Source organism: Lagenorhynchus albirostris, chromosome 12 (assembly GCF_949774975.1).
Source record: "Lagenorhynchus albirostris chromosome 12, mLagAlb1.1, whole genome shotgun sequence".
NCBI classification, from domain to species: Eukaryota; Metazoa; Chordata; class Mammalia; order Artiodactyla; family Delphinidae; genus Lagenorhynchus; species Lagenorhynchus albirostris.
The window spans coordinates 40,856,749-40,881,175 of record NC_083106.1 but is presented as its reverse complement, the minus strand read 5'-3'; the positions used below and the strand labels follow the sequence as shown (position 1 = coordinate 40,881,175).

The window sequence follows — 24,427 nt, the reverse complement described above, 5'->3', positions numbered from 1 at the left end:
GAAAGCATCTTAAATATTTTTCATTTAAATGAAGAGGTTTTAAAATATATTCACATACCCTATTTCACGATAGCACTACTATGTTTTTAATAGATAAGTGTTATATTCTTACAGTACCATAAGTAATTCAATGAAACAATGCCTTTTATTAAAAATGATCATCATCAGAATACAAAATGTCACATAACTCAATACTCTTCATATTAGAAGAGTTTTGAATATATCAATTGAAATAATTTGGGAGACACTTCCTCTTTAAAATATGAGCATAAATAATAACTAATATGAAACATAATTTATCTTGTCAATTGTGGCCACTCTTGTAGTATCTGAATGCATTTTAAAGCGATTACACACACACACACACACACACACACACACACACACACACACACACCCCTTAACATAGTTTAAACTTTCTAAATTATAAGCTTCCAAAAAGGAACCTGCTCTGTAATTTTGACCTTTTAAAGATGTCAACTCATTTATTCAACAGATATTCATTGAGTGCTTATGAACTACATGCTAAATTGCACAAGGTACCTGGAATACATAAGTAAACGAGAGAGTTGTGGTCAATGATTCCTAATAACACGTATTTTTGAAGTGTGACAACAGAAAAACATTCACAGAGTAGTATTTTATGATATACAGGGAAGGCCCAGGTAATAACTTCCATTTCTTCTCCAAAAAGAAAATGAAGACAAATACAATGTTGTAGTACTTCACAAGGTAATCAGACAAATCCTTGCCATTAGTCTGACCATGTAAAATTGGCAAAGGTATCAGATATATGGAAAAACAATTGTACAAAACTGTAGAGAAAGTTATCATTTAGGTGTTTTTGAAGATCTCAAATTCAGCTTTAGACCAAGCAGGCTTACCCCAATATGATCTATGTAAATAAAATGTACATTTGTGTGTGTGTGACTAGTCAACATCTTGAAGGTTATCATTCAGATGGGAATCACCTACAGTAGTTAAGAACTGACCAATTAGATCTGTAAAAAGAACCAGCTCCAACAGAAAGCACTGGAATAGTCTTTTAAAAAGACTCATGGACAAAGAAAGACAAATACTGTATAATATCACTTATATGTGGAATTTTACAAAGCTGAACTCATAGAAGTAGAGTAGAATTATGCTTGCTAGAGGAGGGGGGCAGGTGCGAATGGGGAAAGTGGGAAGATGTTGATCAAAGGGTATAGAAGATGAGTAAGTTCTAGAGATCTAATGCATGGCACGGTGATTATAGTTAACAATAATATATTATATACTTGAAAGTTGCTAAGAGAGTAGATCTTAAATATTCTTACCACAAAAAAGAAATGATAATTATGTGAGGTGATGGAGGTGTTAGCTAACCCTACTGTGGTAATCATTTTGCAATACATAAGTGATCAAATCAACACTTTGCACATCTTAAACTTACACAATGTTATATGTCAGTTATATCTCAAAGAAACTGGAAAACAAGTAGAAGACATGGCAATCACGGATAAAAGGGGAGTAATCTGAAGTAATGGAGGGTGCGCTGCAGCCCACAATCCAGCTGAAGGGCCAGGCAGCAGACCCACAGAGTCAAGATGCAAAGGAAATGGAGTCAAGTTCTTTTAACAATAAACAAACAGCAATGCACTGGATTAAAACTTGACATGAACACTGAAAATTTCATCTGTTAACAAAATAGAATAAGAGTGGGGTATTCTTACTATGGCCCTAATTTTATCACTACAGACAGTACCGTTGAAGACAACGACTGAAGACCCTGGGAAAAAGCAACTATCTCTTTATAAGGGTTAGAAAAGGGAAACTATCTCTTTTTTTTTTTTTTAGGGATAAAAAAGAAAAACAAACAAAAATTCTGGCCAAGTCCAACATGGATCTTGGACTTTGGGAAAATAAGATTTCAAAAGGCTCTTAAAAAATCTTCATTATGTATTAGAGTAATGATAGAAGTTTGTGTCACACATTCCTCAGGGATTATGACAGGACTCTTCTATTTGCAGGGCAACTCTATTTAACTGGAGTTGTCCTTAATATAAATGAAACCCCACATAGCTTATGCTCAATTTGATACATCTGTCAGATTTTAGTTAAAGAGCTTTATTATAATTCCCAATAGAGAAAATGTTTCCCTCAATTTTTTTTTTTTTTTTTTTTTTTTTTTTTTTTTGCGGTATGCAGGCCTCTCACTGCTGTGGCCTCTCCCGTTGTGGAGCACAGGCTCCAGACGCGCAGGCTCAGCGGCCATGGCTCACGGGCCCAGAAGCTCCGCGGCATGTAGGATCTTCCCGGACCGGGGCACGAACCCGTGTCCCCTGCATCGGCAGGGGGACTCTCAACCACTGCGCCACCAGGAAAGCCCTCAATTTTTGATCCAGCAAATTATGACATGGTTTTGCAAACAATGGTGAAAGCCAAATCTGGATGTCTATTTTCTTAGTTCTTTTTTTTTTAAAAAAAGGAATCCTGTTAATTGCAAGAGGAGGGACTCATGGTATTAGGTCAGTGGTTCTCAAGCCAGCAGCATCAGGATCACCTGGGAACTTGTAAGAAATAAGAAATACAAATTATCAGGCCCCAACTGAGATCTACAGAATCAGAAACTCTGATAGTGGGGCCCATAAATCTGCGTTTTAATAAGCCTTCCTGGGAAATATGATACACATCAGTTTGAGAAGCATTGAACTAGGTGAACTCAGGTAATTCAGTACGAATGGGAAATAAATTGATTGGAAAGAATAATAAAAATATTTATTGCCACAGGTATAATGTATACTGTTTCTGTAGTGAAATAAGCAAAAAATCTTTAATAATCTTCAAGTTTCACAAATAGCACAAGAAGTATTAAGCCATGTGATGCTGAACTTGCAGTTTAACCGCCAACTCTCCATTTGCTGCTCGCCTGATATTTAACAGCAAGTGGGACAGCCAATTCCTAAATGAGTAGCAGTCATCACTGCATAATTTCAGTCTTATGTGCTTGCCACTGTGGTTTAGGAACTTATTTTGCTGTTAAGTCATGTCTCTAAGTCACTTAATAGCATTAGAATGGAAAGATACGGTCAAATTTATGAGGCCAAGAACGAACCTCCTGTGAGTACTTTACACCACATTGAGAATCTAATTATTGGTTCACAACACTGCATTTATTAGTTTTTTCTCTCTTCATACGGACCCTGTGGCAAATCAGCACACAATAGTATTGTTTTAAAGGGCCATTTATATGTAAAGTAGTTCTTGTATCTATTTTTGGTAGTTCACAGGTAAAATTATCCTGTTTTAGTGTAAGACTGGTCATACAAGGTTAAACACATTAAAAAACAATAAAACAATTATTTTTCAACTGTGAGAGGCCAATACTGTAGATTTGAAATAATGTAATTGAGAAATATCTGTAAAATGAGGCATGGATCGTATTAACACTGTGAAGAAGATTTATGTACAATTTTCTTAGGCTATATTTTGGGCTTTTTTTCATTAAAGTTCTTAATAAGGAAATCAACAGGAAAGAAATGGAAACTAGTGGATATATGTAAATATTTCTTGATGTCTAGATTCCTCAGAAAACTTGGAAAAATTAAATACATAAACATTTTTAAGTTTCCTAAGGCCTTTCCAAACTCTTTCCACACAGGCTAAGCTTTGTTTGTCAATGATTGGTTAGAATCTAGAATTGGGGTGGAGGGGATCAACATACTGGTTTTGTGCTGGTTGAATAACTTTTTACATCTGAAATGTCATGATAAAGATTTTTCACTAAGAAATACAAATATAGGTGAATAAAATAATCACACAGCTAATTATAATCACAGACCACATGCATCTCGTTAAACTGGATTGCAAATCAAATATTTCAAGGTCACTCCTTTTCCCCGTAAGTTTTTTCTTTCTTTCTTCCCCCCCTTCCTTCTTTCTTGCCTCCCTTCCTTTCCTAAACATCTTCCTCTTTTATAGCTCTTGCAATAATATACACTTATACTGTGAACTGATAACATTTCAAGATAAAAAGAACATAAAAGAGATTTCACTCCAAGTTACCTGTAACATGCTAACTGTATTTGAAAGCGAATATTCAGACATAAACTATAAAATGTGAACAACGTGCTTTGTTTATACTACTGCCCCATACTAAGCTGCTTAAATAGGATGAGAACCTCTGAGAAAACACAATCATTTAGTAAGAACGCCCAAGTTCAGGGATGCTAGGAATGAGAATGTTTAAGTAGGCTTTCAGCCATATAATTTCCCAAAGACTGAAATGCATAAATGACTTTGGCCAAGTAATAAATAGCTGATGCTTATATAGCACTCAATATATTCCAGTGACTCTTCTGTCTTCATTTACTAAGTCACATAATCCTTCTAACAAGCTTCTGAGGTTGGAAAGGTTATCACCCCTAATTATGTTCACACAACGCCAGCAAGAAGCAGAGCTAGGATTTGAATGCTACAGGCTGGTGCCAGAGCCCGTGGTTGTCAGTTGACCACTACTCCACACTGCTGAAACCAAGTTTTGGAACAACTCTGAACAAAAGTAACATTTGCTGTAAAATGAGAATGAATTAATGAAAAAATTGTTTAGTGTTCTCTATACAATATATGTCATATCATAGTGCATCCTATTAAGTATATAGTATGTTTCTGACTTGAAAATTTACTAAAAGTGGTAAATGAAAAATTGTTTCAAGTTATTTGGGTAATCTGTTTCATAAAGTAAAAAGATGAATGCTGTTAAGTTAAAATACCTGTTCAACCAGAACTTTAAGGCATGTAGAATATTTACATGTACATTTGAATTATGCTTGTTCTACATGTGAAATATGATCTCTAATTTATACACATCACGCTAATGCAAATGCATTAAATATTCTTTTAGAGAGAGAAAGAGATCCAAAATACATCCCAAGATCCAAAACTCATTTCACCAAGCTTGACTGTTGTTCTGGGCAATCTCTTTTATTACTGATTTATTTAAAAACATATTTAAATTCAAAAGACACACAGAGATATAGATCCTCTCACCCACGACACACATGCCTACAGAATGCATAGCCTAGTGTCAAGACACACATCCTAGTAATTATCATCCAGGTCAAAAAACAGGACTTCGTCAGCCCCACTAGAAGCCCTCTGTGTGCCTTGCCCCAGTCGTTACTCTTTCCCTCTCTCCAAAAGTAACCACATCCTGGCATTTATTCTCTTATATTTCTTTATCAACCAACAGCACATCCTTCGACACGACAGATAGTCTTGCCCACTTTAAAAAATAACAACAACAAAAACTACTTCTAAGCCTTTTTTAAACCACAGCCCCCCCCTTCCCCTTTCACTTCTTTATAATTTATCTGGACAAATTTAAGTCATTTGAACCTTAGGAGCCTCATTCTGCACATGCGTAGTGCAGTTCAACACATTCTTCTCACCGTATTTTTGACAAATTGGAAGCTGGATCCAGAGACTTGATCCCTTTGACAAGACTCCGGGTGATATGTTCTTTTATCAGGAGGCACACATGTGGTTTGCTTTCCTTTTGAGAAGTCAGCAGCTTTGATAATCATGGCCTGGATCCATTACCTCATCAGGGGTTGTAAAAATGCGTGAGCTTCTACTTTTATCATTTCACTTTCGTTTATTAACAGAAATAATTTTATTAACATATACTTGGCTTATCTATAGGTTTCCAGTGATACAGTTCACACAGTCAAAGGCTTGATTCAATTTTCAAGGTAATAAATTGTTTCCCTGTCATTCTTTGAAAGTGACCAATTGTTTTTGCTTTTTAGTATCATTAAGAAGTTACCAACTTAAACATACTTAATGGGTGTTAATCTGTTACACTTCTTATTTTTACTGAAACTCAAAATGCTCATCTTCTGCTGGAGGAAGCCTCTTTTAAGTTGGCCCTTGTGTCCTTTTTACATTACTCTAGCAGTCTTCGCCAGCATCTTTGTTACCTGGTTTGGTAAGATGTTTCAGAATAATCTTGTAAATTTTCTATTTCAGCCATTTCTCCAGGAAACCGTGGTTAGTAAGAAATAGGAATTCAAGACCCAATCTGGGTGCTAGGGATGATTCATTGTTCCTAGGCCTTTTCAGGGGAGACACACACACACACACACACACACACACACAGATACACATGCATATTTATATATTTTAAGATAAAATATCTCATAAGTTTTTACTAATATTTTCAATTAAAATTCAGAGCTACAATGTTTTTCTTTTTAACACTTTCATCATACAATTTACCCATAAGTATACATTTCGCTGGTTTTAGTATAGTCATACTAAATTGACTCTCACAATATTTAGAACATTTTTATCATCCCTCCAAAAGAAACACCATGTTCATTAGCAGTCACTCCTTGTTTCCTCCAACCACTTCAGCCCTAGGCAACCTCTAATCTACTTTCTGTCTCTGCAGATTTGCCTATTTTGGACATTTCATAAAAATGGAGTCACACGATATGGGGCCTTCTGGTTGTCTGAAGCTTGCTGCTTGGTATATTCATCAGGAAGAGCTCTTGGAAACAATATTCCCCAAGTTCTTGCATGCAGATAATTGTTTGCCTGTGTCCTTTACACCTGAAAGCCAGCTTTGCTGTATATAAATCCTTTTCTTTCTTGCTACCGCTGCCAAAATTCTTGTTGAGTTTGTCATTAAAAATGGGAGATCTGATTATAATGGAAAGCAATCTGCGTTCACATTTTGGGTAAGGAAGGAGTTAAGACTGTAGGTATTCATAAGTAAAGAATCAGTGCATGTTCCTAACTGCTTGTGTCTATAGCAGTTTATTGTTCTCTTTGCAGTGCTTCTCTAAGTTTTAGCATCTCCCTTCCACTATCAACCAGCCAATTTCTCTTCCATAGGACACAAGGTTTTTCCAGAGCATAAAGATGCCCAACTTTCTTACTTCTTTTTCACTCCAGGTATTTACGTATCTGGACTACCTAAACATCATATATCATGAAGCACCAATCTACATTTCATCAGAAGGAGTCACTGTGCTTACACCCAAAAGTAAGTTAAGAAGTTTTGAGTTATGAGGAGGAAACTTCTCCCACACACTCTTCTTCCAATTTATAACATTCTGTGAACTTGAAAATCAGTGTATCATAGCTTCAGAACACTGAATTTAGCAGATGCTTAAAAGACATTTATTTCATATTCCATTACTTTAATGAAAAAAATCTGAAAAGTGATAAAATGGCTCGCTCAAGGTAATGCAGTGAGTCAACCACTAAACAGGGTCTGAGAGCCAGGATTCTAGATTCTAAGAGCAATGTTCCTTCTACTCCATAAGAGCTACTTAAGTTCACTAGGTAGATGTCTCCAATATGATGAATATTTCAAGTAGACATCTGTTTGCAGATGGTTTACCTATAGGTCCAAAACATGGCAACTTTCCTTAGAAACACAATTTTAAGTAGTGAGAGCCTCAGATCATTACACAGACGTCTACTCCAATTATAGGATCACAGGTAAGTAGCTAATCCTCAAAAATGGAAGGAGAGGCAGAGTTTTAGGGTGAGAAGAGAGTGCAGTGAAAGAAGACACTTGGCTACTCATCACATCTATGGATTCCCCCAAACAGTTTTTAAAAATAAAGTATTTCAAAATATAGAAATTTCCAATATCTGTGTACCCATAAGCAAGCTCTAGCAATTCATATCATGTAGCCATATAGCCATATTTGCTTTAGATTTTAAAATATAAGGGAAAATATTACAAATTTTAAAAAATACAGTTTCTAATTACCTTGGGTTTCCATCATAAAGCGAATCTAGACTTTGAGAACTCTCACGAGTGTCTGGTAGACTATACGTTCCCCTCTTTATAGTTACCTCCTTTATATTTCAGACAAGGTTTTCTTTTTTCCCTGACTCATTACTGAACAGCTTTTCTCTTACTCTCTTCTTCTTCTAACAAGCATGCCTGCTTTTGAAGTTTCTTAAGGGATATCTACTGCTGTAACAACAGGAAAAAGGCTCTCTGCTACGTCTTCCCTAATACCTTCTTTCAATTAGATCCTGTACAGAAAGACAAAGTCACAGATTGTGCCAAATGCCTCAGTAGTCCCAGATTTCCTTCTATGTTAGTAATGGACATAAACTTTATTATTGACTCTATAATAATAATCACAAATAATTCCACTCTTTCAGCTTTTAAATGGTTGAGGATGGAAAATGCAAAGAGATTTCCAATGAACATATATTTTTTTAAGGGTATGAAATACTCTACATACTGTTTTGTATCACACTTTAGATAGGTGTGTGTGTGTAACAAAAATATCTTGTTACTATAATTAGCTTTTATCTTTTTAAACTGCTCTTGAAAATACAAAGACTAAGTAGTTAGATCTAAGACTGTGCAAGGATTTATGAGCAATCTGTTTACTTAAGCTTTGTGTCACCTCCATTTCCATGTGAACTGAGGATGATATTAACATCTAATGGATGTTGCTGTAAACAAATCCACCATCTGAAATGGAAATCTATAAATAGACTATAAAGAAGGAAATTCAATTATCACTGAGTAAAGCCATTTTCTTTATGAAACAGATAAAGGAGAGAAAGAGAGAAAGTTGACTTTCAAGACTTCACAAGCTGGATTCTTGTAAGACAAGTTAAAAAAATTCAAACCTTAAAAAAGGCTAGAACAACTAAATCCTGAGGAAGCCTAGGGGAAAAAGTTTGGTAAGGATTTTTTTCAAGTTTATTACAATTTTTCCTTTAATTTTTTCTGATCATAAGATTAGCACTAGTTCACTGTGAAAAACCTAAGTATAGAGAAACAAAAAGACAGGGGAAAGATCATATACCAATTATAAGCAAATGTTGTTTACATTTAAGAATAATTTCCTATGTCGTTATTCTGTTTTCTGTAGCTGAAAACAAAGAAACAAACAAAAATACTAAGTTCATAGATACAGAGAACAGAATGGTAGTTGTCAGAAATGGGAGGGGTGAAGGGTGGGAGAAATGGGTGAAGGTCACAAATAATCATATACATATTAAATTTTATATCTTGCTTTACTTATCAATATTTGCCCATGTCAGTAAATAAACAAGCATAAATTTTAATGGTTGGGGCTTCCCTGGTGGCGCAGTGGTTGAGAGTCCGCCTGCCGATTCGGGGGACACGGGTTCGTGCCCTGGTCCGGGAAGATCCCACATGCCGCGGAGCGGCTGGGCCCGTGAGCCATGGCCGCTGAGCCTGCGCGTCCGGAGCCTGTGCTCCGCAACGGGAGAGGCCACAACAGTGAGAGGCCCGCGTACCGCAAAAAAAAAAAAAAAAATTAATGGTTGTACAACATGCCACTATGTGGGCACTCCATAATCTGCTCCACTATTCTTTTACTATTGGATATTTGAGATGTTTCTTCCTATTTACTGAGTATATAAAATATATTCATTAATTGCTTTAGGCATAATATGATTACATTTTGGATTATTTCCTTTGGCTAGATTCCCCAATGCTGAATAACTAGAACTAAATGAATACCTTTATTAAGGATCTTCTTATATATATAGTACTTAATAGCTTTTCAAAGCAACTGTATTGAATTACATTCCCTGCAGCAATGTCTGCGCAAATTTTTGCCCTACTCTCACCAAACTGGGTATTAACGTGGTTTTTAGTCTTTGCTAATTTGATAGGGAAGAGGGAGAGGAAGAAGTCAAAGTGTTGGTATTTTACTTTGAGTATTTATAAGGAGAGTCAGTGATTATTCTGCATCTGTCTGGACACGGGGATGGGGGGGAATACATTGAATGGATAAGTAAAACTAGTGGGAAGTGCACGCCAGGCAGTGGTGACATGAGACTGGTAATCCTTGAAAGTGTGGCAACTACCCATTTATCTGAGTACTAATTAAACCCCATTATTTAGGTAGCATCTTGAAATTCCACAATGGAAAAACTTCTTGAGGAATGCCAGGTCACTGGATCTAATCTTAGTTTAACCCAAGGCCCTGGTTTTGAGTCTTGTCTTTTGACAACAGTTAACATAATGGAAAGAAAACATACTAGAAAATGGTTGACTGCAAATCCTTAATGACTATGAGAAGTAGATATATTAATCATTTTTTTGCAGTTACTATTATGATATATGACAATAAATATGAGCTTTCCTTCTCTTTGTCTAAGTGAGTAAAATATAAAAAGCAAGTAGGCAACTGGATTCCAAATTTTTATTCACAGTCAGGAGAAATTTATTAAAGTGCTTTTGTCATATGGTAGATTTATGAGCTTTTTCTAAGTTCTTTTTGGAATTTTCTAATTACATAAAAGCATTCCAATTGTATTGGTAAACCTTCATAATTTATGTCTATTAATAAAACCAAACTATTTTAATTTAATTTGAAATGACAATGTACTACCTTTCTCCTTCATATTTCTGTATCAGAAAATATGATTCAAAACTTGAAAATACTATTCTTTTTTCTAAATTGCATACATCTACATCATTCAGTGCTATCAATTACTACTGTCCTCAATATGCATTTTATTCTGATGAAGAGGGTGAGGGAATGAAGAATAAAAACACAGAGAAGGAAAATGAGAATGCTTGCAACTCAAAGAATTTGGAAAAATTCAAGGAAAATTTTGTTTTGGAAAAACACATGAATGTGATGAATAAATAATTTCAAATAATTTCAAAAATCTGTTATAAACTCATAAGTGTTAACATATCATAGTTTAGTTTTCAAATATCAGTTATTCTTTGTTGCTTAGGAAGTGGAAGATTTCATTGGTTGTAGAAGATTGCAGCTAGCTCATTACATGAGGGTTAGATGTTGAACTGATGAGCAAATAAATAAGAAAGAAAGACTGTGGTACTAACCCTGTTGGCTTTGGGAATAATATGTGGACAGGGTTATGGCGCAGACTGAGCAGGGTCTAATTCCAGTTCTACCAATTCCTACATGACTCAGGAATCAGCCGGTCCGAGCTTCAGTGTAACTACAACATGGAGATTATGAAATCTCTCCAGTATTAATACTGTACACCTGGCACACAATAAACCCTCAAAAAATGGTCTTATTATCACCAATATCATCACCATCACATTCCTCCTCCTCTTCTTTGTCCCAAAGAAAAGAAAGAAATCTACCATAAACTCAGAACTCTTGGGTTCCTCTGTTTAGAATGTTATTTTCTCCAAATCTTCAATGGTGTTAGTCCAATCTGAGCGCCCTAAATTCACCCTAAAGTAGTCCTCCTCTTCCTACCCCTCTCTCTGTCACTCTTTATCACATGATTGTATTGTATTTTCTTTACAGCACTTACTGCTATCTGAAATTACACTGTGGACTCCTTTAATATTTTATCTCACTAGCATGTACATTTCATGAGAACAGAGACTTTGTCTAGTTTTTTCATCAATGAATCCTCCAGAGACAAGAACACAGCCTGGCACATAACAGATGCTCAAAATTACCATAGGTGGCACATAATATTTGCTGAATAAAGATGTGAATCATAAGCAACTAAACAGGTTAATAACTGCAAGCCTGACAAGATGATAGAGCTTTAAGGTCCACTATACCTAATTCTTCAGAGTTAAACTCTGAGTTAATATTATTCTAAGTCTAGTCATAATGCATTATATAGTCATAAAGATTAGATAGCAGAAACTCAACACACTGTCATACAGAGTGAAGTCAGAAAGAGGAAAACAAATACCGTATGCTAACGCACATATATGGAATCTAAAAGAATGGTACTGATGAACCTAGTGGCAGGGCAGGAATAAAGATGCAGAGGTAGAGAACGGACTTAAGGACACAGTGGGGGAAGGGGAAGCTGGGACGAAATGAAAGAGTAGCATTGACATATATACACTACAAAATGTAAAATGGATGGCTAGTGGGAAGCTGTTGCATAGCACAGGGAGATCAGCTCGATGCTTTGTGATGACCTAGAGGGGTAGGATAGGGAGGGTGGGAGGAAGGCTTAAGAAGGAGGGGATATGGGGATATATGTATACATATAGCTGATTTACTTTGTTGTACAGCAGAAACTAACACAACATTGTGAAGCAGTTATACTCCAATAAAGATATTAAAAAAAAACACTCAACACACATGCTACAGTTGTTATTTGAATTAACAGTTAAATCTAAATTGAATAATAAGTCTACTTTCTACCTGACTAGAGGAAGTGCATGACACAAGACTAAAGTAAGAAGCCACTATTTAATAATTTTAATACCAAGTTAGCTATAAGAATTGAAACACAGAAGTTAGCAGCAATTTATAAATTAGAGCAACTATCATGATTATTATATGAAGAACTTAAAAATATCTGTTAAAAGAAGATTAATCAAATAAATGCATCAACCAAATGGGACTTATAAGACAAACGTGACAATCTCTTTTGCTTATCTGGTCTAACCCTAACCTTCTATCTAATGGCACAAATGAAAAACAGAAGTGTTTATAATAAAGAGCTGTGAAAAAATTCTTGTGTTCTATGCCCATATCATTAAACCTCTTGGATTTCCTCATTTTGCAGGACCCTGGAATTAGTCACTATTTGTACTGCTTCAGAGGAATGGGATACCTCAGATTAAAATAAAGATCAATTATTAAGTTAAAAACAAACATTACCCTCAAGGCTTAGGTCTACTTTATTATCAATGTAAAAGAATTTCCAGCTAAATTATAAGATGAACATCCAAATGCAAAATTAATGGTTGTATATCCAGATATATCAACAGATCTCTCTTGGAGAAACACTTCATAATGTATCAGAAATGGCTTAAGTTACTAGAATAGTTAACCCTAAGATTTGTCAATGAACTATCATCTAAAACATTTTAAAGAAAAAAACTTTAAATACATAAACTATAAATCTACATCATAAAATGGTAACACAAGAAAGCTTTGTAAATGAAATCTTTAGAAGACATACTTTAGGAGGCACCTACTATAGACTGAATGTTTCTGTCCTCCCAAAATTTATATGTGAAATGCTAATCCCCAATGTGATGATAATTTGGAGGTGGAGGCTTTCCGAGGTGTTTAGGTCATGAGGGTGGAGCCCCCATGAATGAAATTAGTGCCTTTATAAAAGATATCCTAGAGAGCTCTTTCACCTCTTCTGCCATGTGAGGACATTTAGAGAAGATGGACATCTATGAAACAAGAAGCTGGCCCTCACGAGACACCAAATCTTCTGGCACCTTAATCTTGGATTTCCCAGCCTCCACAGCTATGAGAAATAAATGTTCATTGTTTATAAACCACCCAGTCTATGGTATTCTACTATAGCATACAGCAGCTTGAACGGACTAAAGGAAATTCAAAACAAATTCACATCACTACAATCAAATTTACTAAATTTATTGTAGATACAATTTCATCTAGTTATAGCTTAAAAGAAACAGCTCTGCATAGGTACATAGTTGCATTTAATCTAATTAGTTAACATGCATTTTGTTTACATTTCTACTGCCAACTCTAACCTGTACTGACTTCTTAAGGCTCTAGAGTCACGAATGTTTGTCCAACAATCATATATTTAAATTTCATACTGCATGAATATTCTTCTCTTTTTTGTTTAAACAGTAACCTTTGTTCAGTACATATTTTCATATGGATTTATGAATATTATGTAGTGTTTATATCTTAGCAAATTTAAAAATAATTCACTGATGCTTGAAAGTTGTTTTTTTTTTTAAGACCTATTTTTTTTCAATTAAAATATATTGCACAGTAAGCTATGCAGATAGCTTCTGGCAAAATTCCTCCTTAATCACTCAGTCTTGTGATGTTATCCTGGATTATGACATCACTCAAGACTTCCCTATTTTTTAAATATCTTATTCATATATTCCACTATATAGCCTTAACTTCCAGAGCTTCTAGTCATCTGCTAAATAACTGCTACTTCTACTATCCTACTTCAACTAAACATCAGGCAATTTAACCATTCCATTTTCTCTCTAACCATCACTCACCGGTTTTTTTTCATACTGTCTTATACTCATTCTTGGACTTTATGGTCTATAATTTTAATGAAACTTTTTGCCAATACCATAAAATCCATAACTTTTTTGGTGTCTCTGTCTCATCTGTCCAGCAAAACTCAATGAAAACACACCAACTACCTTCTCCATGCTTGTATCTGAACTGCTGAGCACTACTGGAGAAAGAAATATCATACACCTGAGGATTGATGCCACCATGAATTCATGGTCACCCACGTAGATACTGTCCAGAAATTCTACCATGTATCTCTAGTCACAACCCTCTCTAGAATGACAATTTCAAATTATACACACTCATGTGAAATGTCTATTCTCTCCCTGTGAACCTCAGCAGATGTCCTTGTCTGATGCTTCTTCATACAGTTAACAGGGGCCATCGCATAGTAAACATCTCATATCTTTGCCATCAAATCTACCAAGTCACTGACATGTGTGCCCATTTTCTCCTCTACCCTCTCATACTGCAGTGGAGGAGGGACCACTCCCTAAGTCTATCTGTCCTCTGAATCCTACCCTCCCTTACCTTCTAAAAGACCTTCTCCTCTTCAATCAAAATCAAGTTGGATTATATGCTATTATTCTACTAAAAGTACTTTCAGTAAAGTCATCCGTGACCTTCATATTGCTACGTCCAAAGACATTTTCAGTCCTTATACATCTTGCCCTAGCAGCAACCTCTGATACAACTGAATACTTCATCATTTTTCAAAATACTATTTTCCCTTTGCTTCTGTGATAATCACATTTATTAGTTTTCCTCCTACTTCTGGGATTACCGCTTCTTAGTCTCCTTTTCTAGCTCCTTCCTCTCACCAATGCCGAAATGTTAAGGCTCCCTTTTTTCAATCTATATGCATTCTCAGCAGCCCCATTCCCTTCTATCCCTTCTATTAACATTTAGCTGTTGATGACTCATAAGTTCAAGCCTATAGCCTACTTCTGTCTTCTATGTTTGAGATCCCTAATGTCTGGTTGCTACTTGCTGTCTTGTAGCTAGACTGTCCAACTTTGAAGGCCAGCTCTGCTGCTTTGTATGCCCTTGGGTAAGTTACTTAACACTCAGTGCTCTGTCTTTCCCTATGTAAAATGAGGATAAAAACAATATCTACTCCTACTTTACAGGGTTGTTATAACATCTAAATGAATCAATATTTGTCAGTGGAGACTGTTTCTCTTGTTCACTGTTTCTGCAGCACCAAGTGCAGTCAGTGCTTCAGTGCAGGTATTCAATAAGCATATGCTGATCCACTAAATAAATGCACTTACCAGATGGTAAATTATCACAATTCTCAGGAATTTTCTACTAGTCCCATTAAATTTTAAGTTCCTTGCTATAGGTACCACATGATACCTTCCTAAAGGACACTGCAATAATTTCAAAGAAAAAAAATATACAGAAATATTACTAGAAAAGTACAGCTTTTGTTTAAGTCACACACATACATACACACACAAATTTAGTATTAGAAATCTATGTCAATATGATTCAGACAATAAAAATGATTTAAGTATTGGTTTTAACAGACACTGTAAATTATGAAATGATTCACTAGAAATCTAAATATAAACATATTACCTCATCTTTTACATTAGGTTTTGCAAAACAACAAGTTCCTGGTCTGAGCAAACACTTAAAGAGGAAGTGGTTGGAGGAAAGGCACCAGGTCCACAACGTCTGCTCAACACAGCAGGGTGCTGCTGAAGAGCAATGATTAGCTCCCCCACTAGACAACTGCAGTACTGATGACAGGCATTCCTTTTCTATAGCACAGTTTACCTGGGTTTCTCAACTATACTGTTTGAAATTTGGAGGGTTACAGGAGAAGTGTAGAATAGGAGATGTTTCTCACAGAAACAGAATTTTGTAGACAAGTGCTAGAAGAGTAGCCTTTTACTTGACAAGTCAGTGAATATGTTTTCCTATCCCAAGGCATGACTCTCTAATTACTACCCTAGGGCCATAGTATGGAAGTCTTTTCCTTGTGGTGCAGACTAATTCCAGTTTGGGGACCCTTGAAAAAATTCCCCTCTTTTCACAAATTCCTATCTTCTGCTTCTCCTAGCAGCTGGGAAGGCTATACAGTTTAACCCAAGTCAGTGGCTACTGTGGCAGTCATTAGCACTATTTACTCCCAGACGTGTGGTGGTAACACTGCATCCTGTCCCCCAACCCTTTAAATTACAGTGGCCATGTGACTTGCTTTCGCCAATAAGATGAGACCTGAAGTAACAGGTGTCTTTTCAGTAGACATGTTAAAAGCCAGTGTGTGATTTTCCAGGTTTTCTTTTGCCACCTCAACGCCCTGCCTCCTGCCTTGGCAAATGGAAATGACTCAGATGGCAGCTGCTGCACCAGTCTGGGCTCTGGAGGGAGGATGATGAGAAGCAGAGTTGTGGGCAGAGCATGCAGCATGGGCAAAGCATAAAGAGTGTGTAGAGCGTATTGTCTTAAACCATTGAGATTTTGAGGTTGTTACCGCATCATAATAGGTCTATTCTCACTGATACGAATTTGTAGTCCACTTACTATGTACAAAGTACTGTGCTAAACTAAAAGGGATACACATATTTCATTAATAAGTTAATTTTCCGAGTTTCCCTCTCCTTTAGGTGCCAAGCCCTCTCATTTGGTCTACCACATTTATCAGATGCAAATCTATACCAGCTTCTGCCACTTATACCTTAGCCATGAATAGGTTTTGGAGCTGAAATTCTTGGCAAACTGTAGAACTGCTTTCATGTATTACTGAGATAAAGTTCTTATGGCTAATAAAACTTCTGTGCTTCCAAAAACAATTATAAATACAGGATAGAGCTTTGTACAGAGTAAGACACATAGAAAACCTGAGTTATGGAGTAGGTATGATTTCTGTAATTCAATGTAGGCCAAAAAAAGGTAGCATTTTCATTTGACGAAAGTGTACATTATTTTAGAATCGATTCCATGTACTCCTAGATCCCTTTTAAAGTACAAAATAAACTTCCAATCTTAATAAAATATTCAACATGAGACAATTTAGCTCATTATCCACGGAAACAATTACAAATTTAAGCAAAATTACTGTAATCTAATATCATTTTGCTAAGTTAAACCTTTTAAAATGAAAATATTACCTATTCAGTTTATCATATTCCTTTATTTTATAAAGTTTCAATAATGAATGCTAAACAGTAAATTAATATCTAAAGTATATATAAGGATCATCACTAAACAAACTCTACAAAATTGATGTCCTGCACCCCAAACGTCTGAATCCTATTATGAGAAAAAAATAGATCTTTCTACCACTACACTCACATTCTCAATCTTATTTCTCTCCTCCCTACTCCACAATCCTACCCACTTCATGTTTTCCTCCTTGATATTTTAAAAATTAGAGGGATTAGCTACTTCTTTTTCAGTAAGTCCTTCAGCAATCTTTTGTAGTGGTGTGTCTGGAGCAGTGGATTTCTTTTGGTTAATGTGGGAAAACGTTCTTTTGCTGCCTTCGGAATGAAGGCTACCTTGGCAGAGTAAACTGATCTAATGTAAAAATCTATTATATGTGTTTCCCTTGGGTCAGATGCCCTTGGGTCTTGGGTCAGATGCCCTTGTTGCCTTTATTCAATGAAAGCTCATTCTTCAATCTTTTTAGCTTTGATGAGTTGACTTTTTCTAGTTCACATACTTAAAACATATTACTTGAATGTTTCCTTTGAGAATTAAATACCTTGTCAGTTCTAAATGTTCTCTCTCAATTTACAGAATAAAGTAGTTTTTCAAATCAGGAAAAGCTTTCCTAAGCAGTATTTTATTAAATTATCAGTTTCCATACAGCTTGTCTATTTCCTCTGACACCCTTATTCATCATAGTGGAATTATGTCTTTTTTTTGACTCCCAAACATCTTTTATTCCTACCCTTCCAATAGGACCTTCAATTTCCTATTCAGGAATTATCTATACTTGGTCCTCATGGGATACTGAATTCAAACCCTGTGGAACACTTTTTATCATATCCTCTCTTTCATTTCCTAAGATCCTTAAGGGACCACATTAAATAAAACTGCCAATTGACCTCTTTCTTCTGGAACTTTGTGTCTTGACAAGGGTAGGAAAAAATTAGTGCATGTTTATTAATTCTAGGGTGACCCAGAGAGATTGCTGAGTCATAGAGATCCTCTGTGGCCACTTGAGAGTGCTAGTTCCAATTTCTTCTTCAGCCTTCTCTATGCGTCTGTGGCATTACTATATCCCATTAAGTTTACTTTCTGCTCAATACAGCCACTGATTTCTGTTGTAAAGCAAATAATAATATGCGGTATAGTCATACATGCTATTTTCTATATGTATCATCTTCTCTTGAAATGTCTTGTTTTGCATTTGCCAATTTTCAATATCACTTTTGCTTTGGTTACTCTTATTCTACAGTAATATTTCCCAAAATTTGTTCTGGGAAACAATGTTTGTAACTCAGTGTTAGCAGATGTTACATTAAAAAAAAAGAGGGAGGTTATAGTTAAGTAAGTATGGAAATACAGAGATAAAAAAAAATTAGTTTCTTTTTCTGTAAATTGTGAATTTCTAAGAAAGAATATAGGATGTAACTTTTTCCAAATTTATTTTTAGTATATATACAGATACAGATTTATCCTGCCATATCTAAGAAACTAGTGGTCTGTAGAACATAATTTGGGTAATGATATTCTAGATGCTATTTACTATCTCCAATGAGGACTTTAGTTTCCGTTGAGCTTATAATAGAGCAATGCTATCTCTTTTATTTATTTTTATTACTGATCATTTAGTATTTGGTATTCATCTTATTTTTATCCCATCCGTTTGTAATTCTCGTGGTTATCTGCACTTTCTTATATAGACTCTGGAAATCTTGTGGCTCGGCTTTTTTAAAAAAAATAATACTACAAAATATTTTAACTGAGCTAGGGCATTTCAAGTTTTTGAATATGTCCCTGTAATCAAAGTATATGTCAACAGGTATTTCATGTTCCTATTGTTCTTTTCGTAGGTTTAGAGGTCCACTGACATTCTTGATTATTGTTCAGTGTTTCTAATTGTAATTTTCCTGAAGCAGGTAATGCAAGTCAGTGGTATTTCCTCTTCTGTTTTTGTAACATAAACGTAAGAATCTTGAACTTACATCAGTGTGGGCCTATATACTTCTGATGGTGATTTATAAGATGTTCTCAGAATACTCCTGAGCCTCAGCGATGAAATGAGAATGTTAAATTATGGTGATTTAGTAGTCCCTCTATGAGATAATTTAAGAAGATGAATCTTCCTAGACTATCTTTATAATACCTTGATCTATAAAAGAGTGTGTAGCATAGAACTTTATCAACAATCTAAAACCAACTAATCCATAATGTGGCCATGTTGATGTTCTTTCTATTAAACGAATGCCCAATTTTTCATTTTGATATGGAGACAAATAGATCAAGCTCAGACTTAGGGTAAAATAATTTTCCTTGATCACATTCCTGACAGCTAATTCTCTTGAATGCATTGGTCAAATGAAAGGCAACCATCAGTGATGAGGTAATAATTGGGGGGAAGAAACAGGAGATGATGGTAAAACAGTCTTATACTAATCGCTTCTCACTTGGCAATCCCACTTTAGAGGATAAATATATTTATTGGCTGATTATAGCTACATTATTCAAAATATAGGAATACTGGAAGCAACCCAACTGTCTAACGTTTAGGGAATAGTTAGCAAAAACTATGCTGAATCTTTAAGAACTAAAATTAAAAATGTATTCTATAGAAACAAAGAAAAGTATTGATATATAAGAAAGGAAATACCTAAGGTAACTTTTATCATAAAATTAAAATACAGAAAATATAGATATAATTAACACAATGAATGTTTTGCACAGGGATAAGGACAAAGCATATATACTAAAAGAATAATTATTTTCAATGGGGCGTTTTTTGTGGTCCTTTTCTTACTAAAGTTAGCTAAGTAGAGAATTTAAAAATATCCTTACAGGGCTTTCCTGGTGGCGCAGCGGTTGAGAGTCCGCCTGCTGATGCAGGGGACGTGGGTTTGTGTCCTGGTCCAGGAGGATCCCACATGCCGCGGAGCGGCTGGGCCCGTGAGCCATGGCCGCTGGGCCTGTGTGTCTGGAGCCTGTGCTCCGCAATGGGAGAGACCACAACAGTGAGAGGCCCGCGTACCGCAAAAAAAAAAAAAACAATCCTTACAATGTCTTAGGCAGATGATTTCATCTGTAGGCAAGCTGTATCTGTATAATATTTATATCAGTATATAAACATATATGTCTCCAGTAAGCATACACACATATAGAAACAAACACAGGTATATAAACTTAAGATACTGTTATGAGTAAAAAAGTATCCTAATCTACATGATGCATATTTAGAAGAAATACATAATTGTTTCTCTTTGCATGCTCCATTACCCTATCTGAGCCCAGATACAATGAAGTCCTTTTTTCCTCCAAATTGTCTCACCCCACAGAAATGATGAAGGAAGTTAAAACCAAGGTCATCCTAAGTATGTTACACCAAAAAACAATGAGAATACACAGGCACTGGATACTCAAAGACATATATTCTAAAAGCAGAAACTTCTTTAGTAAAAAAACAGTAATTAATTTTAATTATGAGTTTTTAAAAATATGGATTCCCAGGCTTAGCGTTTAGAACATCCTACACCAAAATGAACAAATGAAGTTATGTGCAACTGGAAAAAGGGAAGAAGAGGGATAATGAAGAACAGGGTTTATCACAAACAGGACAGATACAGGGGAATATAGAAGCCATCTATACACTTTGAAAATCTCTATGGTAGAATAAAATCTAAAAAGAAGGAGAATGTTAAGATTGTACAGGCTGTTTTGTTATGACTAGGAAAGCATCTGAGAGACGAGAAACAAAGTAAAGTAGTCTTTCTCATTAAGCATATACTGCTGTGCTTAAATTTGTTTGAAGGAGCATAGAAATACATGAACTAGTACACTAGGTAAGATCCCCTCTTCCCCCCAGCCAGATTGCTCAGGCTAACACAAATCTGATTGATATGCAATTGAAATATGTGACTGTTTTTCCTGATGTCAGCTTTTAACACTGTTGAAATTAAAGGTGAGGCCCATTCTAATGACTCTTAGTGGACTCTTAGGTTGTTATTCATAAAGCTGTCCAAAACCTTTCAGGATAATAGCACCTGTGCTCTTCATGAGCATGATACAAAAATCCTTTCTTAATCTATTGATAAAAGGCAGCTAAATTAAAAATTCCTTCTTTGTTCTGAGCAGTGATAATTAAGCTCCAACCTAGGAGGAGCTGCAAAGCACTTTATGTGGGGTTACTGGCCTACAGGACTTCTAACTGGGAAGCTGAGTATCTCACTCACCCCCTCAATTTCTTAAATACTCTAATTTTTATATCTCACTTGCCAAGCTTTATTTCAAAAAAGTTTTTATTAAGTTAATATTATACTAACATTAAAATATTTTTTAAAGAAAGAAATCCACAAACCTGCCACTATACTAAACTCTTTACTTTGTCCATAGGCATATATAATTTGTAGTTTTAATCACACCATACATAACATAATAGAGCCAGGCTTTTTTAAAGGCACTGCCTAACATTTCCTGACAACATGCCCTGTCAGACTTTCCCAGTGTGCTCATTTAATTAGTACTTACTATAAGAAATTCAGTATATGCTAGAGGCCCATCAAAACGTGAAAATTTAATGGATACCATAAAAAGCATACTTTACTTGGAGAATATCATATTAAGACACTTCATAATTCCCATTTATATGCCACTTTTCATCTTACCTCTTCTCCAGACAGGTAGTAAGCTGAGATTAGTCCACCGACAAAGCGTATATTTACTTCAAAAACAGAAACTTCAGCATTCTGTGGAAACAAAATAAAGGAGGTTCATATATAAATGGTAGTACACAATTGAGAAAAATATCACCGTGATAAAGTGCACGAAATATTTAAATTTTGTTCAATCCTATATGCTTGCCCAGAGAAATTTATACACAAGAGGGAAAAGTCCTGCATTCTAACAGTGTCAAAACACATGTAAATAGATCAAAAATTTTTGACTCTTAAAATAACAATTATAAAAATATTTATAAAATGAAGTTATTTCCTCCCTCTATTCAACACTAGATACAATACTCAATATTCTTTGTGCAGATGCGACAGGCCCAGGACATTCTATTTTTCTATTCTGTGTTCTTTTATTTCATTCATTTGCCTGTTTTTCTTCCCAAAAGACCATTCAGACTCTTCATACTTTTGCTGGTAGTTCAACATTATTCTAGAATTCTTCCCACACCATTTTAAAGTAGCACAGCTAGAATGTAAATACGATTTGAAGCTGGAGCGACTTGGGTTCTAGTGCTAGTTCCCAAATGTTCTGTCTGTGGTCTGGGATGATCACATTTCTCTGAGAAGAAATTTTATCTTTGCATAAAGGAGATTATAATAATATATGTTGTACCTTGTTAAAACAGCTCTTATATACATCAATAATAGCTTGCTTTTATTATTATTTACAAAGCTCTATATCCTGTGCTAATCTCTACATGGACCATGTCATTTAGTCCTATATCAACCGTGTGAAATAATTACTATTCTTACATCCATTTTACAAATGGAGAAACTGAGATTTATAGTGGTTACTATGACTTTCTTAAGGTCAGACCACTAATAAGTGGTTGAGGGCTTCCCTGGTGGCGCAGTGGTTGAGAGTCCGCCTGCCGATGAAGGGGACGTGGGTTCCTGCCCTGGTCCGGGAAGATCCCACGTGCCACGGAGTGGCTGGGCCCGTGAGCCATGGCCGCTGAGCCTGCGCGTCCGGAGCCTGTGCTCCGCAACGGGAGAGGCCGCAGCAATGAGAGGCCCGCGTACGGCAAAAACAATAAATAAATAAATAAGTGGTTGAATCAGGATTTAAACTTGACTACTCTGATTCCTGGTTTAGAGCTGTGATCCTGACTCCTATATCACCTCACATGATAACGCATCAAGTATCTTTATTAATGGTCATATAATTGTGGCATATAGTTAGTAATTATTGCCAATACTTTTATTATTTTACAATATTTGACTACTACATGGATCTGTCCTACATTCTATTACTAGATAATTTAGCACAGCTAACCTACAATAGATGGTAGGTACACTTTGTTACCGAACCAAACTTGGGTCCACTTGCCCACACACACTAAAGCCAATCTACTGACACCATGTTGTGTGTGGTAAAGGAGAGTACGTTTACTGTAGGGCACTAAGCAACAAGAATGAGCAGCACGTGCTCAAAAGACTGGAACTCTCGATGGCTTTCAGGGGAGGGGTTTTAAAGGCAGTGTGAGGGAGGGGCTGCAGGGTGTGTGATCAGCTCAGTGCACCATTCTCGGATTGGTTGGCATCAGGTGAAATTTCAAGCGTCATCAACCTTCTGGTTTCAAATGGTCTAGGGTCTATATGCTTGTGGTCAGCAGTTTTCATCTGGTGTGGGCCTGCTTCCTGTAAAAAGAACATAGGAATGTGTGCCAGGCCTTTGTGTATATCTTTCAGGGGACTGGGAACTCGGTGATTCTGCGATGTGGCGGATTTATAGTCTAACCTGTTACCAGTTTCCTGGCCCAACAGCTATTCTTTGTTTCTACATCTTCATATTTCCTGATCATTAACTCTTCAGCCAGCCTTTTGAGACTCAGGGGAGGCCTAGAAGACTAAAGAAAAAGGCTTTTGCTTCAGAGGATAGGGACACAGGGGCTTGTGTATGGTTTTAGCTTCAAGCTTTTGTTAGCTTCTTTTCATGTTTGTTAGGCCTACCCAGTAACTGTTCACTTTGGCCTGGTGTCAAACAATTCGCTGAAATCACAGGGGCTAACAGCAAACTAATATATGGAGTCACATATCCAGCAGATCAGCTTAGTCACAATCATCTGAGATATTATTTCCTTTAACTAACATTTATTAAGCAACTACTATGTGTCAGGCACTGTCCTAGGTTCTAGGGACATGGCAATGAAGACTCATAAGGTCCTCAAATTCATGGAGTCTACATTTTAGTGGGCGAAAACAATTCCAGAAGAAAAAAAAGAGGTATATTTTCTTTAATTTCCACATGCTTTCTCTAAAAAGGTATAAGGATCTAACAAATTAAAGCTAAGTAATTGCTTAAGTTAAAAAAATTTTTCAAAAAACTTCTTGCAAAAGGAAGTCATGAATATTACTTGGGAGAGACACATACTAGGCCAGAGTTAGGCAAAAGCATCATAATATAAGACTCTGGTGAGTTCGTTCAATTGTATTTCATAATTTGTAATATGCACCTAATACAATTTGATTAAAGTACTTTACATGGGAAAAATTTATCTGTGATGTGTATTACTCTGAATGAGTATTACATAAATATTCGTAAAA

At 35.8% G+C, this 24,427-nt stretch overlaps 1 protein-coding gene across 2 annotated transcripts in view; it reads right to left on the bottom strand.

The window, feature by feature from the left end:
* Positions 1–24,427, bottom strand: part of MAN1A1 (mannosidase alpha class 1A member 1) — a 170,715-nt gene that overhangs the window by 87,721 nt on the left and 58,567 nt on the right. For both annotated transcript variants that reach the window (XM_060168036.1, XM_060168037.1), the window contains one exon: positions 21,815–21,895. In XM_060168036.1, coding sequence (XP_060024019.1) covers positions 21,815–21,895 — 81 coding nt within the window. The remainder of the gene's footprint in view (positions 1–21,814; positions 21,896–24,427) is intronic.